General features: G+C 39.7%; 1 protein-coding gene across 3 annotated transcripts in view; it reads right to left on the bottom strand.

Annotated features, from left to right (window-relative positions):
* Positions 1 to 289: 289 nt before the first annotated feature.
* The window catches only part of SLC28A3 (solute carrier family 28 member 3), a 64,159-nt gene continuing 44,601 nt past the window's right edge, over positions 290 to 19,847 (bottom strand). Inside the window, exons 9-18 of one of the 3 annotated variants that reach the window (XM_054032591.1) lie at positions 16,524 to 16,604; positions 16,324 to 16,404; positions 15,419 to 15,544; positions 13,526 to 13,656; positions 12,451 to 12,619; positions 10,667 to 10,864; positions 7,752 to 7,833; positions 6,696 to 6,794; positions 3,738 to 3,864; positions 290 to 1,437 (exon numbers count right to left, since the gene is read on the bottom strand). In XM_054032591.1, coding sequence (XP_053888566.1) covers positions 1,311 to 1,437; positions 3,738 to 3,864; positions 6,696 to 6,794; positions 7,752 to 7,833; positions 10,667 to 10,864; positions 12,451 to 12,619; positions 13,526 to 13,656; positions 15,419 to 15,544; positions 16,324 to 16,404; positions 16,524 to 16,604 — 1,221 coding nt within the window. In that variant the 3' untranslated portion in view covers positions 290 to 1,310. Of the gene's footprint in view, positions 1,438 to 3,737; positions 3,865 to 6,695; positions 6,795 to 7,751; positions 10,508 to 10,666; positions 10,865 to 12,450; positions 12,620 to 13,525; positions 13,657 to 15,418; positions 15,545 to 16,323; positions 16,405 to 16,523; positions 16,605 to 19,847 lie in introns of those variants that run through there. The other 2 variants (XR_008445467.1, XM_054032592.1) reach the window with 2 other exon arrangements.

Here is a 19,847-nt window from a genome sequence, read left to right on the forward strand (position 1 = left end):
ATCAACAATTTCCTCAGATTTTCATATTTAAATTCTTCATTTTAGCTTTATAGTAACATCTTTGGCATTAACATAGTCTTGTGCTGTGGAAATATATACAAGCTTTAAAAAAGTAAACTCCATGAAAATGTTTTCAGGCTCAAAAGACCTTGGTGTAACTTATCATGTGAAAAGAATAAAGCCTAAAAAAATCATGACACATATACTCTTCATTTTTTTTAAAGAAAATTCTCGACATAGGCTAATTATCATATTTTCTCTAAATAACAATTAAAAAAGCCCAGATCTCTCAAATTTAGAATAGCTTTATTATGAAAAGGCATAAAATATTTTAGTTTGCTCTGTCAATTTAATCTCAACACATTTTAATAAAATATATACAGATGACAAATAAAATTAGCTAGTTTTCCCAAAAGAAGGTTTTTTGTAATGCTGACAGATTATTCTTTTTTCATGGTTAATTTCAGTGTTCAAGACTCACAGATGTTCTCCCCATGTCAGTGACCTACAGAGCAGAGGCCTGATTCTGGTATCATTTACACAGGATTTACATCAACTTAACTCCATTGATTTCAATGGAGTTACTCCTGATTTAGCCTGGTGTAATACCAGAATCAGACCCCAGAATTGCAATAACAAAGGAACCAGTAGTGATAATACAATGAATTTCACCTGGAATCTCATCTGATTTGGAAATTAAGTCACAACTGGACCTTTCCAATTATATAGTTACCATCTTTCTGCAAGAGCACGAAGAATCCTGCTATAGAGATTTCAGACAGCAAACGAGGTCATTTGTCTTAGCATAGTAAAAAACTTTAGACTCAATATTATAAAAAGAAGAAATACCAATGGCAGTAGATGACAATTTTGAACACGGGAAAATTATGAATCAAAACTGAACAGCTACCAAGGCACTGGGCTCGATTCTCTCCTCACAGCAGTTTTACACTAGACAGATTCCATCAAATTCAGTGAAGTTACCCTGACTTATACTGGCGCAAGAGAGAGGGGAATCAGATCCAGCAGCTAGGCCCATGATGGTAGGTCTGACATTCTCTTCAGGCTGATTTCATGACTGGAGAACTGATCCGGTTGTCTGGGCCTGGTTGTCTTTTTATTTACCCCAGAGTAATTTAGGAGTAATTCCACTCAAATCAAAGGAGTGTACTGGTGTGAAAGGAAACTAAGGCTCAAACTATTGCACATTCCTTAAGCAGAAAAAGATGTCTCCACTCTTAATTCCTTTCCACCTGTCCAACAAACAGATGTGACCTTATTCCAGCCTCTTGGTTATGACTGGTCCCAGTTCAAAATAATGGAGTGGTCCAACTGCAATTAAAAGTGGGAGATTCCAGTATTTGGCAACATCCTCTCAAGGAGTTTAGGCTGTAGTTTCCTCCTAAGAAGATCTCTTGAGAATTGTTTGCACTGGTGCTGGTGAAGGAGGGGGAAAAAAAGGAAGTCAGGTTTATTTTCACAATATACATATTTTGGCCAGGGGGTTTAGAATGTTAAATTATCATACTTGAAATGGGACTTAAAATAGACAGTTCTAAACCCCTGCAATGCTAAAATGACCATATGTCCTGGTTTTATTGGGGCAGTCCCAGGTTTCCATAGGAAATTCCTGTGCCCCAGGAAATTCTTCCAGGACAACTGAAACATTCCACTGTTTCATTTTTTCAATCAGATTTTTTTTTAATCTTCAAACTGTCTGCTAAATATCACTATACTGAGTAGAACTTGCTCTGTGTTTACCAGGAACAAAGAATCAAGTGGAATGAACATTCAGTGTGATGAACATTGCTTGGAGTGAATGGAATATGCCAATGAGAGAGGATCCCAGGAGAGCTGGATTTTTTGCTCTAAGTAAACGTTAGCCACATCTGTTCACTGTTTTATGATAAACTCATTCAGACAGGAAAAAGTCCTCCACTCCAAGTAATATGCATTTAGTCAGAAGAAGCTGGTGGTAATGGCACCAACATATTAGTTTAAAAAACCAAAACTGTGTACTTTGCCTATGAGTTTATGTAACCATAAAAATGTCATCATAAAAGCGTACAAGGTTTTGATTTTGAAAATATGGTCACCTTTCCCATTGCATATGCAATATTGAAAGCTACTTTTCATATAAAGTCATCCAAGCTAGAAACATATTTAGAAATCTTAAAATAACAAAAATAGAAAATTAATGTTAGGACTGTGACCTAGATCTGTATTAGAAAGAGAGAAATTTCAGCTGGAAGTTTAAGTTGCCACAAATCCTGCAGGACACTCTGCACATTTCCAGACTCTTGCATGCAGGGACAGGAATGAATAGCAGAGGCTGAGACAGAGGGGCAGAGCCTTTGATGATGTAAATTGTCATAGCTCCATTGAAGTCAGTGGAGTTAGTACAATTTACACCAGCTGAGGATCTGAGAATACAGCCAGGCTACATTACAGCAGCATCTATACTGTATTTACTTTATAAATTATTTTTGTATATTTGGGTTTTTTTTTGTATATTTGCATAACTTTCCATAAAAGATTTAGTGGGACAAAGTAAATAAAGATATGAGATAAATAAGGACTATATTAAACCAAGTTTATGGAAGTGTTTCTATGATTTATCCTAAAGTCTTTCTCAGTCATCATTGCAATTATACAAGGGGTACATTCTCTCCCCCCCCCAGAGAAACCTGGAGTGGACGATGAAGGGACCATAAGGTTCCTTTGATTTACATTTGTGTAAGAGCATAAAGAATCAGACCCTTGATCCTTAACAGAGAATAGATTTATTGTGGAAGTGAAAAGAAGGCATATTAGAGTGAATAAAATATGTGCCTGCCATAACGCAGAAAACATAGACCTTTGTTGCCTCATGTCACAATCTAAATTTGATTTAATATACTCCTTATTTATTTAATATCTTTATTTTCTTTGTCCCCCTAAATATTTTATGGAAAGTTATATAAATATACAATTTACCTCTAGACCTGTTTTGGTTCAAATGTTTACAATATTTTCTAAAGAAAAGATATTCTCTTTTTAACCAGACACACAGACTGCTGGAGGAAAAGACCCTGGCCTATCTCAGATACATGGTTATGGTCATGTACTGTGGTAGTTCAAATACTTAAGGTTTTAGTAGTTTTAGAGATCCAATAATACTCAGACTTTGGGGACATGTGCTTCTGGGTCAAAAATGTGACCACCAAAACAATGATGTAAATGAGAGTTCCAGATCTAAAATTCACTTGAATTTCACATTTTGTTCTGAACTTCTCAGCTGTCCCATCTCTACTTGATATCTGATAGAGAGGAAATGCACAATTACAAGAAAAACAAACAGAGTTAAAATAATTTCTTTGAGGCGTGCAAAAATCACCTGCAGCCAGTGGATGGAGACAGACCCAGATATTCAAAATAAAATCAGGCTGTTGGATGTCCAAATGCAAAGCTAAAGAGCCCAAGTGAGTGAAAAAGTTACATATGCTCTAGACGGCAACTCTTATATTCCATATTTTTGAGGCACCACATGCATTGTTCTGGTTATTTACAATGGAAAATGTTATTTTGGCTCCAAAGCAATGTCTGTGGATATTGATTCCCCGCCCCCCTTATATTTCTATTACTTATGCCTTTATTTACCACGGTTTCCTAAAAGATTGCCATGAAAATACAGCAGCCCTGGGGAATAATTGACTTCATAGAATGACTATGAGAGAGAATGATGAGCTCATAAGTACCTGTTAAAGAGATCTTGGCAGCATCCAACTATTGGTGTTGTGGTGTTGCTTGGCAAATTTGTTGCATTGAAGGCATCCCCTAATAAAATATGGCATGGAACCTCCACAACCGGTACAGATAATATTCCTGGAAATTGAATACAGTAGTCAGTTTCCTTTAATAATAGAAATTGCTAGGTGGGTGTCTTCACTAGGAAAAGAGATGTGTTCTTACCTCATGTTAGCTAACGTGGTAACTAACATGAGGTAAAATCCTAGTGATGACAAGGCAAGTTGTAGGTTAAAGAGGAATTAGCAGGTCAAAGTAAAGGTTAACTCATGTGAAACTACTATAAACAGCTGTGTCTTCATTAGGATTTTTTACCTCGTGTTAGTTACCACGCGTTAGCTAATGTAAAGTAAGAATATTCCTTTTTTCCTGAATACAGAGCCTAAGATACCACACTAAATTCAGAGACGAGTGATGGACAGTTTCTCCCATTCATATCATATGACATACAATGCTGTTGAAACAGGAGAGGCCAGATTCTGGGTGAAGCTCATTCATTTCAGACACATCAAATCCTTTGTTCCAGTTCTGAAATAATCTCTCTTTAAAAATTAGTGGACAGCTGTCTGCCTTCCTCTCACTTCTTGCTAGGCACTGAGTGATGTCATTTTTCAAATAAGTTCTTACGTATCAGTTAACCTTTCGAGGGTTTATCTCCTGCAAGCTGGGAAGGGAAACCTTTTTAGTGATGGTGATATCAGGGCTGTATGGGTGTGTCTACACTTGGAGCTAGGGGTGTGATTCCCTGCCTGCACAGGCATGCTCACGCTAGCTCCCATTGAGCTAATGCACTGCAAATAGTAGTGTAGCTGGGGCAGCATGGGCAGCAGTGAGTAGCGGCAGGGTACATACTCAGCATGGCTAGCCCATGCCATTGCTCCCTGCTGCCTGTGCGACCCCTTGCTATGCTACTATTTTTAGTGCACTAGCTCAATGAGAGCTAGGGCAAATATATCTACATGACCTGGGAGGAATGAGCCCATTTCCAAGTGTAGACATAGTCTCTGAGAGACCAACAGTGACTGGAATTTGAGCATGGCAGTCAGTGGCCCATGAATTTATAGGGAGCTTAAGCCTAAGGATAAAATATTTGAAAGTGTCTAAATTACTTAGGAATCTAATGGGACTTAGGTTCCTAAGGGTCAAAATTTCAAAACGATTTAGGTGCCTAATATCAATGGGAGTTAAGTGGTTAACCTGCTTTGGCACTTTTGAAAATTCCACTACGTGACTATCTGCATCTTTAGGCACCTAAATACATTTGAAAATTCTAAGTCACGTAATCCCTTCTGAAATTTTACCCTAAAATCTCCTCTCATATTGGTTTCATGTCAGTGTGACTTTGTTGACTAATATGGAGTCGCTCCTGATTTACATTAGGGTAAGTAAGCAGAGAATTAGGCCCATTGTTTTGGTAGCTTTGGGCATAAATTTTAAGTTTTGCTAAGCATTTTCCAAAATATAAAATACACAGGTATAAAATGGTCTGAGGAGAACCATGTTCATTAATGTCTATGGGGTTTCAGGACTTGGTCCTATGTCTATATAGTCTCAGAAAATCGGGGGAAGGATAGCTCAGTAGTTTGGCCTGCCAAACCCAGGGTTATGAGTTCAATCCTTGAAGGGGGCCACTTAGGGATCTGGGGCAAAATCAGTACTTGGTCCTGCTAGTGAAGGCAGGGGGCTGTACTCAATGACCTTTTCATTCAGCATCCCTTCCAGTTCTATGAGATAGGGTTACCAGAAATTACTTGGATCTCAGAATTTGTTCTAGGCATAAGAAAAGCATTAACTGTGGTAGAAGTGGGTGGAATACAATTTTCTTTCCACAATAGATTTTAGTATATACAGATTTGCCTATGGATGTTCTGGGTTCTTAGTCACCCAGGACCTTCAAATTACACTATTTGCTAAGATTTTCTAATGCCTCGGTTTTTCCATGCAAGATAAAGTTGTCATTTGTCAAAAACTCAGAGAGCTTAGAACTCATGTAATGTTAAGCTAGTTTCATAGCTTTCAAAAAATGGAAAGAGCTACATGGGGCCATAATGAAAAAAACTGATATACTTAAAAGTGGACTTTTCTGATTTGGGACATGATCTGTCTGTGCTATTTATGCACCAAGATCCTGTCTAAACTAAAGAAGCATCAATTCTTTGATTTTGATAATGACAGTTCTGGATATTACATGCTCAGAAAGGAAACTGCAAGAGGGATAGTTAGGGGAAAATACTGTTGCACAATTTAATCACAGCTGATTTTTTTTGGAAATCTCACTAACTGGCTAATGAATTAACCCCTTCAGGGGTATGATTCCTGATATTACGTCCTCTTTTCATTTCCCCTCGGAGATAGTAATTTCTTTGTAACTCATGATTCAGCTTGAGACTTTTACCCACATTTTGATGGGATTTTGAAAATAAAGGCCTAGTTTCTGATTTCACTTATACTGGAGTAACTTCATTGACTTCACTGCTGTGACTCCTGATTTATCCCACTCGGAGAATGGAATCAGGCCCATTAAAAAATAAAAGTACTCTATTTCCCCCATGCCTCCCCCTCTTGTACCTCTTCTTTGCCTTCTAGTTCTAAATTAAACCAGGATAAAGATGTGGCGGAGGTCCTATAACTCACCTGTAACTGGTAATTATCATTTCTTCTAGATGTATCAGTAATTATACGTTGACTAAAAATTTTAAAATTGATATCTTAGATGTAAAAGACAAACTAGGCAAAGTCTTTTTATATGCCAAATTCTAGGAGCTCTTCCTCACTAACAACTTTTAACCCCCTCAAAGCGAGGAGTAACTTACAGGTAGATAACATGAATGATCTCGTTATAAAATTAGTGTACTAACATGCTGACACCTCGTGGTCAGTCAGGGATATTACAAATTTATACACAGTACCTGCAATGCAAGCTGTCATGAAGCAGGCGACAGTACCAGCAATCATTGCCCTAAAGGCACTATCAGCAATGTCCCTTTTTTTGGAAGGAGCCATAGATGCTGGGAAGAAAATTAGAAAAAATCAAATAAAAAGAGGATGAAATTCCTAGGAAGCATATCCTCTAGAAAAGCAAATTGCAAATCATGGTACTGACAAATAGGGGCAAGTAAAATAAATCTGATATTCTCAGGGAGATATACAAACACAAAGTATATACATATTTGTCTTTCTACTAAAAGGTGAGCTGCAAATAAAAAATGTAATTTCCATTTACCTCAACAATATGTGCTGAATACCCGACTGAAGCTGGCTAATAGATACCAACCACAGTCAAACCACTTTTCCCCCCTTGTATCAGACTGTCACATCCATTGATTCCTGCTCATCTGTGTTGGCCCAGCACGCACCATTCTCTGACAGCAGAGCTGTCACAGAACCCAAAGCAGACAGGAGACAGCCTATATAGGATCAGGTAAGCCTATTTTAAACAGTACATTCTGTTTTTCAAAGTTCATTTTTAATTTTTTGATACTCCTGAAGAACAGGGAAGTTGGAAGTTTATAAACTGATTCACTTTTGGCGTTCTTACAGAAAGCAAACCAATATTTTCTGAAATACCAGCAAGAATACTATGAACCTAATGAAATGGTTTATTTTGTGCAAAGTCTGCTGTGTAGCACTGGCTGTCAATGGCCAAGAAGGGAGGGTACAACAGCAGAGGACTGCCAGGGCATAGGACTGCCCTGACCACACCCCCAGCCACAGGAGTGGAGCATAGGGACTGCCACAGCAGTGTTACACCACCCAAGGATTGCACTAAAGCTCTTTGGTGATTTATTCATTCAGCTGTAGGGCAGCTTTACACTGGGGAGAGGCAAAAGCTGCCCTAATGCAGCTGAGAATCCGGGTCTTGGTGATGTGTTGCAGTTCATCAAGAATGTATACCACAGAGTGGTTTTCTTTTTAATTATACAGCAAAAAAAATTGTCAAAATGAGAAAAACATATTGTTCTTACTGAGTCCTCCTATCACCATTCCCAGAGAACCAAAATTTGCAAATCCACAGAGGGCATAGGTGGCAATGGTTTCAGAATGGATCTAAAAATAAACAAACACACACCTCAGACAGAAAATAAATTATTCAATTGTTTGAAAGTTTGCAGATGATACAAAATTACTCAAGATAGTTAAGTCCAAAGTGAAGAGTTACAAAGGGATCTCACTAAACTGGGTGACTGGGCAACAAAATGGCAGATGACATTCAGTGTTAAATGCAAAGTAATGCAAATTGGAAAACATAATCCCAACTATACATACAAAATGATGGGGTCAAATTAGCTGTTACCATTTAAGAAAGGGATCTTGAAGTCATTGTGGATAGGATGTGCTGAGGTAAAATAACCTCTCTACTTCTCTTGAGGTTTCCTTCTTTATGCATCCCAGCTCAAATTCAGATGATTAAAAGGGTTGTCTGGATTGGGATTGAAAATCCCAGAGGGTTTAATTGTCCAAACTGGTTTAGGGCCCCTGCACTAGCTGGAAATGCTGCAGTTTAGGAGGCATTCAGTCTGAGGTACGACAGGTGGTGGTACTTGCTGAATGCTTCCTTCAGGGAAAAGGAGCACATTTAAATTGTTATTGGGGCTCCCCAGGAACCCCAGGGGCAGAGTCGGGATCAGTGCCTCCCCTGGCTGCCCTTGTCCATACCTACTCCCTGGCCAGTGTCATCTTCTTTTGGGGCAACACTTGCTCTCTGTGGGCCTCAGAGCAAAGAGAAGTTTGTATTGCTTTCCATTTCCAGATGCTCACCTCTTTCCTCAATGGACTTTCCACTGACAAGAGCCACTTGCAGGGTATATGATAGCTTCCTGAGGGTGAAACTAGGCTACAGTCCTTGAAGAAGCCAACCTAGTTGAAAGGTATGGGAAAGCAGGGAACATGGAAATGGAAAGCTTTGCTCCCTGCATCCCTTCCCCATTAATTGCATTTTAAGCCCACACTGAAGTCTGAGGAGAGCTCTCATAGGTTTCCTGTTGATTAGAAGCTCCTTTGTTCCTGCTCCTGTTTTCTGAGAACCAATTTGTAGGTATTTGCAGTCATGTGGCACATATGCAAGAGAATGCTTGTCAAGTACTCACTCTATCTGCTTTCCCTAGAAACGGCTTTGTTTCCTGTGATTTCCCTGCCTTCACTTGTACTCTCCTAGCTTTGAAAAACAGGAAGCCTTGTTGTTATGGGCTGTGGGGGTGGATGCATCAGAGTGCTCTCTCTCTCTCTCTCTCTCTCTCTGAGCACATAGATATATTGGAGGGGTCTGAGGTTGAATAGAAGTTAAATCTGAAAACCCAAACACCCTCATGTCCAAGCCATCAGGTCACACTTAAAATTGCTACTGGCAATTTCCAACCCCTGCAGTAATGATAATAATCCTTTGCACCACAGCATAGGTTCAGGAGGATGAAGGGGACATGTCCCTCTCAATGCAGATGCAAGACTAATGCAATCCCATCCTTGATTCCCCACTTCTCTCCAACCTTTGTATGTGGTTGCATCACTAATTCCTGGCTCTGCCATTCCCTCCCTCCATGACCTTGGGAAAATCTCTTAACCTCTGAGCCTCCCATGTTTCTACATCTGTAAAATGCGTGATATTTATTTTATTCAAATCTACTTTCAGTGAGGGGGAAAATGATACTTTGCAAAGTGCTTTGAAACCTATGGATGCAAATTCTTATGAGTGCTGTGCATGATTATTATTTTCTCACGTGAGGATCTCAAGCTCTTTACCAAGGAGAGTTAGTTTGACTGCCTGTATGAACCAATAACAGTGAAAGTAGCTCTTCTGTGCCACAGAGCATAATAATAAAGTGAGATGTGAGCAGGTAGCCAACAGCATCCATCTTTCAAAGTTCAGGTTCACTCAGAGATTTAGAGCCACATACTGCTCTTTGTTAGTGTACAATTGGTTAATAACTCTGCTGTTGGAAAATATTCCATGGGATCTTTAATGACCATAAGTGGTTAAGATATCAATTTTAAATGTTAATTGAAGAGAGGGCACCTGCAGTATCACACAACACTGGGTCACAGATTCAATACTGGCTCATAAGGATGGATGGCCAGAAAACAAGGATTCTGTTTTGTTGAAAACATTTTGAGGTTTTGACATATGGTTTTGTTCCCATGCAGGACAAAAATGAGACTTTTGACATTTTTCATAAAAACACATGAGAGAGCCCTGCCTGATTCAGAGCAGGTTCTGAACCTGGGTCTCCCACATCCCCAGTGAATGCCCTAATCATCAGGCTATTCTGAGGTGCATGGGGCTCTCTCTCTCTCATTTTGACCAGAAATTCTATTGGGAAAATTTTGATGGGAAAAAGTTTTGTCTAAATTCATTTGACCAGCTCCACTCAGAAAGAAGAATGCCACCTAACTAGGTCTTGTCTACCTTGGCAATTTGCCCTGATTCCACCAATCGAAACCAAGCCAGGCCCTACTGGTGCAAACCATGAGCTTGGGCTTCCAACTAGTGTAACTACATTTGTGCCTGGCCATTCAGTACTAGAGTCAGGACAAATTCCCAATAGGGACAAGACCTTAGTCTCTAACACCACTTCCTGTGGCACACTGGGATTTCCTTGGAGTTCTTTAATCCTAGAAGTGACCAGGCCTGACCTTGTCTGGCTTGTGACATCTGACATGCTTCACAGTCCAGGATGCCATGGCTGCAAGAACATAGCCGGGTCTGGAGAAGGATGAACTTCAGTAACTGAGGTCCGTTGGGGAAAGATCAAAAGAGGTTTAACACAAAAGAAAATGTCAAAGTAATGGGCCATATTCAACCCTGTGTTATTCCACTAAAATCAGTGGAGTGCCATCAGGTAAGAATTGGGCCCAGTAAATCAGTAGACTATAAAATGTTACTCACGGTCATATATTGCTTCACGCCACCAATGTACATGGGCCCACCTTTCTCCCGCAAGTGGATCAACATTGAAAGACGCTCATAAGCCACAAATTCATTGAAGAAAGTCTTGTAACCTAGGAGTCCACCGACAATAAAACTATCTTCCCAGTCTACCCCCATCATAAAAGAAAATGGCATGAAGACATAAGCGCAAATGATCTGCAAAATATACAAGACAGAGAAAAGGGCCAGGTGCACAAGCGCAAATATTTGCTAATCACAAGAGAAAACGTCAATCAAAGAATGAAGGTATCTGCTAAATTCTTTAAAATAAACTTCTATATATATTTTGAAAAAGTATATAAAAATAGTTCTTGGCATCTTGCTGCTCTCTCTCTAATAGTCTGGGGATTTTTAATAGTAAGGTCTACCTGAATTATCACAAAAGTAGCAATTTAAGGCTCAGATCCAACCAAAGTACTTAAGCATATAGTTTAATTTTATGCCTCAAGTTAAACACATGCTTAAAAGCTTTGTTGGATTGCGGCCTAAAATGGGGGCCGTGGTTCAGGGAATTGGTAAGAGAGATGGAAGTTTAATTTATCATCTGACATAATCTGGTGTAGCTACACTGAGAAAATGAGTGTTAAAATATATGTTAATTAACATGTTTTAATTACTATGTTGACCACCACCTAGGGTAGACAAAGGGTTTGTCTATATTTAAAAGATGTACAGCTTTAGCTATACTGGTACAGTTAAGCCGTATACTCCCTCCTTGTATTGATATAAAAGTGCTTATAGCAGTATGGCTTATTCCTGTATGGGAAGAGGAATAAGCTATACTAGTACAAGGCACCTTTATACCAGTACAGTTGTGCACATTAGGCTTATAATATTTTGGTAAAAAATATCACTTCCCCCCTCCCCCCTGACCGAAATAGCTATACCTGTACAAAAACTGTAGACCAGGCCAGAGACCGTCCAGTTTAAAAAGTCTCTTAGCCTAACAAAATGATGTAGGTAAGTCTTGTAATTAAAAATCTACAAACTCAGCTAACACATTTTTAAATAAAACTTTGTCTAAACTAGGAACTAAGTGCTGTTCGAAACCTTGCCAATTAAAACAGTTTCTGATACACCTCATTTTCCCTGTGGAAGGGCTGGTCTAAACTGCAAAGTTAGGTCACCTTAACTACACTGCTATGGGCTGTGAAAAATTTCACACCCTGTGTGATGTAGTTAAGCTGACATAAGCCCTGGTGTAGACACTGCTAGGTCAACAGAAGAATTATTCCATTGACCTACCTCTCAAAGAGGTGGATTTATTACAGCGTCGGAGGAACCCCTTCCATTAATGTAGTAAATGTTTACACTACAATGCTATCATTGTGCTGCTGTGCCATTTCTTGTGTAACATAACCCTCACAAGCTTTGCTTAGGTAAGGATAAAAGATTCAGTGCAGTGGTCTGAAACGAAAGCCATTGTGGGTGTTTAGTGAAGTGTTAATTGTGTGGCTGGTGCATGCAAATAGCTCTTCTGGTTTTTCTATTCATTGAAGGTAGCTCTGGCACAGATGAGAGCTAAAGCAAACTCACTCTGCACAAAATGGCAGCCTCTTTGGGGTGAAGTCATAGACATGGATGGCTACAGAATGTTTACATTGCAACAGGTATTTTTCACAGATTATTTTGTTATACAGGGATTTAAAGGAGTTGTTCTTTTTAAAAGAAGTATATATTTAAATATTCAATGTTTGATTAAAAGAAAGACAAATCATGAAAAAAAGTTATGAGGACAATACCTCGAAGTTCAGCTGTGGGTAGTTAAACATATTCCCCAACCAAGACAGTGCTGAATCAATGAAAGCGAGCAAAGCAAGGAAGGCGATCAGGTTCACAGCAATGTTCGCCACCAGTGGGATGGAGGCAGAGGCACCCTGACTAGCAGCTTCCAGCAGGTTTTTTGAGTCTCTTTACCAAGAAAAACAAAAAGAGAATCTGAAAACTAGAGACATTTTCCAGTTCACAGACAAGTCGAGAAACAGTAAAGGTTACACTACAGTTGATTATAAACTAGCTATTTACATTACTGGACACTCGCCTGGTGCTCTCAGATGTTCTGGAGGGGATGCAGAGGGGCCACCATGTGAATGAAGCCTCTAAGAGAAATTCTGGCAGATTCAGAATTCCTCCCAGGAGATCCTAGGAAGTGACCTTGAGGATGCCCTCAAGCTTTGCCATCCTTGGAAAGAGTGGAACATGCTCATCATTCTTCCCTGGCTCTTTGGGGCTTTAATCCAAGGCCTACTGCAGTCAGTTGTGGCACTCTTTCTATTGACTTCAGTGAACTTTGGATCAGGCCCGGGCACTGCTCATGCCTGCAGGAATGAAGGTGTAGGCACTATGCTCCCCACAGGGTCAAGGTCAAGCCTTACACAGAGGTGCAAGCTGATGAAGAGAGGCTCTTTGTATTTTCTGCCTCTTTGCACTCCTCCACAGGGATTTTCTTGATCAAAAATTATATGCACTGAATTCTCTGATTTTTGTCTGCAGAATAATCCATCCGCCTTCACTTTTGCTTACAGTCATTTAGTACATGCTTCTGAGTAAAGCAAAGGCAACAATAAACAAATAGAAAAACAACCTGTAGAATTGCATTGGACTTTTGCAGTTCTGTCTCTGTGAAAATGGCAGTGGGACAGCTACACCTCTGTACAGCTCTGTCTGTTTGTTCTTCATCTGAGTTCAGAAACTACTTACTTTTGGTTTCCTTAGCGTGTAATTAGTGTAACGTGTGCAAAAGCATTGTACAGCTCTCATCAACATAATATTTGAGGACCTATGTATATTGCTGTTTCTAGGCATAGATCTACTTACCCTTTCTCCATTTTTATATCACTCTTCAGAGTTACTTGGGGTATTTTAGTCTCAGGCCAGAATAGTTTGGAGATAGCCAGTGATGCTGGTGCTGACATCACAGAAGCAGTTAGTAAATGGGAGGCTGAAACCTGGAATTCCAGATGCCAGAAAATAAGCTTTGGTCAATTAATCTCAACAGAACATAGAAACAGAAAAAAATTCCAGAGAAAGGCAATGAAAATCATTAGACACCTGGAGGATATTTCATATAAGAAGAGCTTGAAAGAACCAGCATTGTTTATATGGGAGAAGAGTAAGCAGAGGTACGATACAGGGATACAAAATAGTGAATAGTTTGGAGAAGACCACCTGTTTACCTCTGGTGATAACACCCTCCCCACTCTGGTGGCACTAAGTCCCAAATACCGAGGTAGACTAGGGAGAGGGAGAGTAGCACTCCGGAGAGTGAAGCCAGCTTCCAGGAGCAATGACTCCCACTGGCAGAAGCTGTGGCAAAAGCCGCAATGGAGGAGTAAGAATCAGACTCCGTAGCCTCAAAGCCCCTGGACAGCAGTGATGTCAGCAGACTGCATTCCTCAGCTGGAACTCTGGACATTCTTTTCTTTTTGATTGTTTGGCCTGACCTCCTCCTGCCTATATTCTTTCCACCCTCTCCCACACAGCCCCACATGCATCTTTTCATTCCTCACCTCCTGCAGTGTCTTGCATCGCTTCCTTCCTTTTCCTATTCCCTTAGTCCTATTAAACAATTTCCCTCTCACTGCCCCTGCCCTTATAATGTATATTTGTAATGGGTTGACAAACATCAAGTTTCAGGGGGTAGCCGTGTTAGTCTGTATCTACAAAAACAACAAGGAGTCTGGTGGCACCTTAAAGACTGAGGCTTGTCTACACTAAACCCCCAAATCGAACTAAGGTACGCAACTTCAGCTACGTGAATAACGTAGCTGAAGTCGACGTACCTTAGTTCGAACTTACTGCGGTCCAGACCCGGCAGGCAGGCTCCCCCGTCGACTCCGCGTACTCCTCGCGGCGAGCAGGATTACCGGAGTCGACGGGGAGCACTTCTGAGTTCGATTTATCGCGTCCAGACAAGACGCGATAAATCGAACCCAGAAGTTCGATTGCCTGCCGCCGAACCAGCGCGGTAAGTATAGACAAGCCCTAACAGACTATCTGTTAGTCTTTAAGGTGCCACCAGACTCCTTGTTGTTTTTGTAAACATCAAGTTAGTTCCGCAGTCATCCTGATCATTCTGGGTGTATGTTGTATCCCTTTCCCTCATCTGTCCATCTTGTCTGTTAGATTGTAAGCTCTTTGGGGTGAGGAGTGTCTTATGTGATTGCCTAGTACAAAGGGGCCCAATCCTGAATGGGAACTTTAGGTGCTTCCATCATATAACTAATAATAATAAATCTCAGAAATATCTTCTTTAGGTCACTGCCAGGATCCTGGAGCAGTTGAACCATGGGTATATTCCATTATGCCAGTTCCTACTGCATGTAAACTATAAATATAACTACACAAATACATCAATTATTCCCTCTGCACTCGAGCTGGATGAATCTCTATATTACCAAGGTAAACATTTCTGCTACTGAATGCGGCACTAAAGGTCAAATCAATGGCTCTAGTTTCCCATACACATATGAAGATTGATAATTCTTTGTAGTCATAATGGGAATTACACATATAAACCCTGGACACATTGATGGAAGCATTAGACCCACTATAGGTCAGGAATCTCAGCTACAGACACCCTTGTGATTCAAAGTGCTGTTTGAATTTGAATCCATAATACCCTGAAGGGAATTAGGACTGCTACAGGGGAATTTGTAAAGGGGATTTGAACACACACTATATTTTCATGATTTATTTCCCCCTCCTTACCCCAAAAGAAATGTATGCTCCTAAGACACTGCCAGCGATGGTTGAGAACCCTGAAGTCATGATCGAGTGGAGTTCAGACTTGGTGACATACGGTAAATAGGGCCTCACTAGAAGAGGAGATTCTGTCTGAAAATGAGAAGCAACAGTCAAATGAATAATTTCTGTATAAACCCTCATAGAGTGACCAGTTATTTTATGAATTAATGCTAGACACGGTTCAATCACAGTGACTTTGGTGCTATCAGACAGTTAATGTTTGTGCTGATGAGTGCTCTGAATATGCATGGGGCTTTCTCAAGGCTAAATGCTGTTTTTCAGGTAGTGCAATTGTGCTGGACACCCACCTTGCTTGGCTGAAGGTAATTTCTTGGTTGCTTTAATGTAGTGGTTCCTAATCTGTTTTTTTTATTTATTTATTGGAGTCCCCATTGTCCTATATGTCCTTGGGCCATGTCCTCACACAGTTGACCCCTTATCTTATTTTTTTGCCATTCTCTCTCTTGTCCTTTTCTGTTTCTGTTCCCTTTCCCCCCTTCTTATCCTATTTCCATTTTCTATTAGTTTTTTTTTGTTGCTTTCTTTCTATTTTTAGACTAGTCTAGTGCTCTCTTGAGAGGGTCTGTCTCCGAGCTTCATGCCAGAGCTTCATGTGTGAACATAGTATAACCTTCAGAATTTACCTGATTGCGTGTCATTGCTGATTTATAAACTGATGGAATTCTGGCTTCCAAAAAACCAAGCACCTGACCTGGTGCATTAGAGTCCTAACTTCACACAGAAGGGATGTTTATTGGAAACAGAAGCTCATTAAACAGTGGTATTTCACTTTCTACAGTCCAGGATTTCTGTCTTTTAATAGGTGGGTGATTAAGGGTATTAGCCTGTTTTTCTATTTCATAACTCACCTGTCCCACAAATATGTTGCCAGCTGCTACTAGGGACTCAACAGGAGTTGTCCCCAAGGTAACCTGCATTATCCAACCAACCTAAAAATGATAAATATTAAATTTTAAAAATGCCACAATTTGACTCTATGGTTGCAACAGCTGTGTAATACTTGAATATCTCAAATAAAAAGCATTAACAAAATTCCATGCCATTGTACCTTTTTAATGAGCCATTGCATGAATCCAACATGGTAAAGCATAGACATGACTGTGCTGAAGAAAACCACTATTGGCAGGACCTAATTTGGAAACACAAAATAAAGTAACTTACAATTTTAAAGAGTTTTTCTTTTTTCTCTGTCTGAAAGAAAAGGCCACTGTCTTTGAGATACATTCTGGTTTTGAAATCTTTTAAAGATCTTGCAAGCTCAATCATTCAACCTCAACTATTCAGTTCAGAAATTGTTTTACTCTGGAACTCCTAGAGTTGTTTTCCATGTAGATGTGTTGAGTTTGGATGAATAGCTTTTCATGGATTTGGATACTTTCCAGATCAAACTGTGATAGTTTTGAAACGGTTTCATAACAATATATTGCAGGTTGGCTGTAAGCCATGTTTAAAGCACCTCAGTAGTCAGCCACTCTGATACCTACTGGACATTAGCATCTGCAAATATCTGGATCAAAATTTTGTAAACTTTGTATGTGTTTCAGATGTGGGGTTTAGTGGACCTGCATTGCAAAGTTCAGACCTGGAACCAAATTTACCCATTGTTAAACCAGAACATAAGAATGGCCATATTGGGTCAGATCGATAGCCCATCTAGCCCAATATCCCATCTCAGATAGTAGCCAGTGACAGAAGCTTCTGGCACTTGGAGGTTTAGGGGAACCCAGAGCATCAAGTTGCGTCCCTGACCATCTTGGCTAATAGCCATTGATAGAACTATCTTCCATGGAGTTACCTAATTCTTTTTTTAACCCATTTATACTTTTTAGCCTTCACAAAATCCCCTGGCAATGAGTTCCATAGGCTGACTGTGCGTTGTGAGAAAAAGTACTTCATTTTGTTTGTTTTAAATCTGCTGCTCATTAATTTAATTGGGTGACCCCTCATTCTTGTTTTATGTGAAGGGGTAATTAACACACCCTTATGCACTTTTCCCACACCATTCATGATTTTATAGACCCTCTATGATATCACCCCTTAGTCATTTCTTTTCTAAACTGAAAAGTGCATTATTTTGCTCTTATCAAAAGTGAATTTCATCTGCCATTTTGTTGCCCAGTCACCCAGTTTTGTGAGATCCCTTTGTAACGCTTCGCAGTCAGCTCTGGACTTAACTATCTTGAGTAATTTTGTATTTTTGGCAAATTTTGCCACCTTACTGTTCACTCCCTTGTCCAGAACATTTCTGAATCTGTTGAACAGCATAGGTCCCAGTATAGATCCTTGGGGGACACTGCTATTTACCTCTCTTCTTTGTGAAAACTGACCAGTTATTCCTACCCTTTGTTTCCTATCTTTTAAGCAGTTACTGATCCATGAGAGGACCTTCCCTCTTATTCCATGACTGTTTAGTATACTCAAGAGCCTTTGGTGATGGACCTTGTCAAAGGCTTTCTGAAAGTCCAAGTACACTGTATCAACTGGTTCACTTTTGTCCACATGCTTGTTGGCCTCCTCCAAGAATTCTAATAGACTGGTGAGGCCTTTTCCCTTTACAAAAGCCATGTTACTCTTGTTCTGTATGTATGAATGAAAGGAAAATTTTAATTTGGATCTTTATAGATTTATGGAGCAGACAAAAGGTTCAGGTCTAGATCTGGATCCAAGTTTCCCAGAAGTCTGAGAGGGTTTGGATCAAAGGTTTTGGTTTGGACCCATGTTGACCTGACATTCACAAGATCAAGGGCAACTTGCTTATCACACTCCCATCTAGTTTAACTGTAGATTAACAACATATACAGTATTAACAAAGTCCTCTTCTTGTCATTATTGAGGTGATTATTATCTGCTCCCCTTGTAACACTGATTATGTCAGTGTTGGATGTTTGAGCTTTGCAGCAGTGAGCAGAGTCACTAAGTTCCTTAAAAGTAACTCTACGGGGATTTATTCATTGTATGGAAGTGAAATTGAAGGAAAAGAACTTTCTTTAAACATACAGTTTAAAAGAATCACAAATGGAGTAACACATGCATGGTCCACAGTCTGACAGGTAATTAGCTGCTTTTTGTTTTTCATCCTGAATTAAAATGAGATCATTTGTATATATCTTAAACACGCAGGAACTCAACATTTCGATGCTAGTATGTAATAGGGAAAAAAACCTCTCAGTACAGGTTCACGATAAGCCAGAGAGATTAGTAATGTTTAAACCAATACCCCTAACGCCAGAAAGCTTTTTAATTGTACAATTGAAGGAGTCACACATCATAAATAATGAACATAACAGAGTAAAAAAAAGGATAAAAAAATCAAATGCATCAGTACTAAAGTATTTGTCAATAAATTCAATTCTTAATTCTCCAGAGGAAAGTTACTATCATAACTTATACTGATGAAGTTCAAAAAATACCCTCTCTCAAAATATATTAATATGGCTCATAGCCATAACTGCCTCTGCCCTTCAAAAGAGTTACTATTGGGATACTTCTAGCTTGACCCTGTTCCTCTAATGCATTTAATCATTTAAATTGATACTAGCTGACAGTCAGGGGAACTTTAGCTTGTGATGCATTGAGGGTTCAGGAATTAGGGAGAAGTATCACAGAAGTGAGATCAAATAAACCATCAAACGGCCACCACTCTCTTTTTCTAGGCATAATCCTTACAATGGGTCCCAACTTTCTTCTTATCACATATTCTATACTTAAACTTGTATCCCTACAAGAGATGCAGTTAGATGGAAATTCCTCAGATTCTAGGAACATGATTATCCATCAGGAAAGCACTGCAGGGAGAGGAAGAAGCCTGGTGGCCTCCAACCTCAAGTAGCAGATGATCAAAATTACAAGCAAATATCTTTCCTTTCTCACAGCCTAATTGGAGGCAGAAGGTTTCAGTGTAGCTGTGGGAGTATGTGACAAGTTGGAGAGGGAAAGAAAGAACGTGCCATTTAAGATGTGACACTTGCTACTCCTCTGTCATTCTCACTACACATGTCAGTGGCCAATGCTGTTACAGGCTTGTCCCTGATAAAATCACTTTACAAACTGACTTTAAGAAACTGAGTTTTAAAAGGGGTTTCCCGTTGTGTACCTGAAGACAATTACAGGTGCAGTTTTTGTTCCCACAAGTCAGGATTTTCCAATTGTGATCATCTGCACCCTTGATTGGGTATGGAACTTAGCGAGTTAGTTTTTAAAAAATCACTCCCTGATTATTTAATATGATAGCAACTTTTGTGGCAATGTCTTCAACAGAAAGTGGCACACAACCAATTAGCATGTATCTAATTACTGAGATGACCTGTCATACCCAGGCTAGCTTTTATCTAGAGCATGGAGGAGTCAATTTGAAAATGTCAGACTTTCCTTC

Source organism: Malaclemys terrapin, chromosome 6 (assembly GCF_027887155.1).
Source record: "Malaclemys terrapin pileata isolate rMalTer1 chromosome 6, rMalTer1.hap1, whole genome shotgun sequence".
NCBI lineage: Eukaryota > Metazoa > Chordata > Testudines > Emydidae > Malaclemys > Malaclemys terrapin.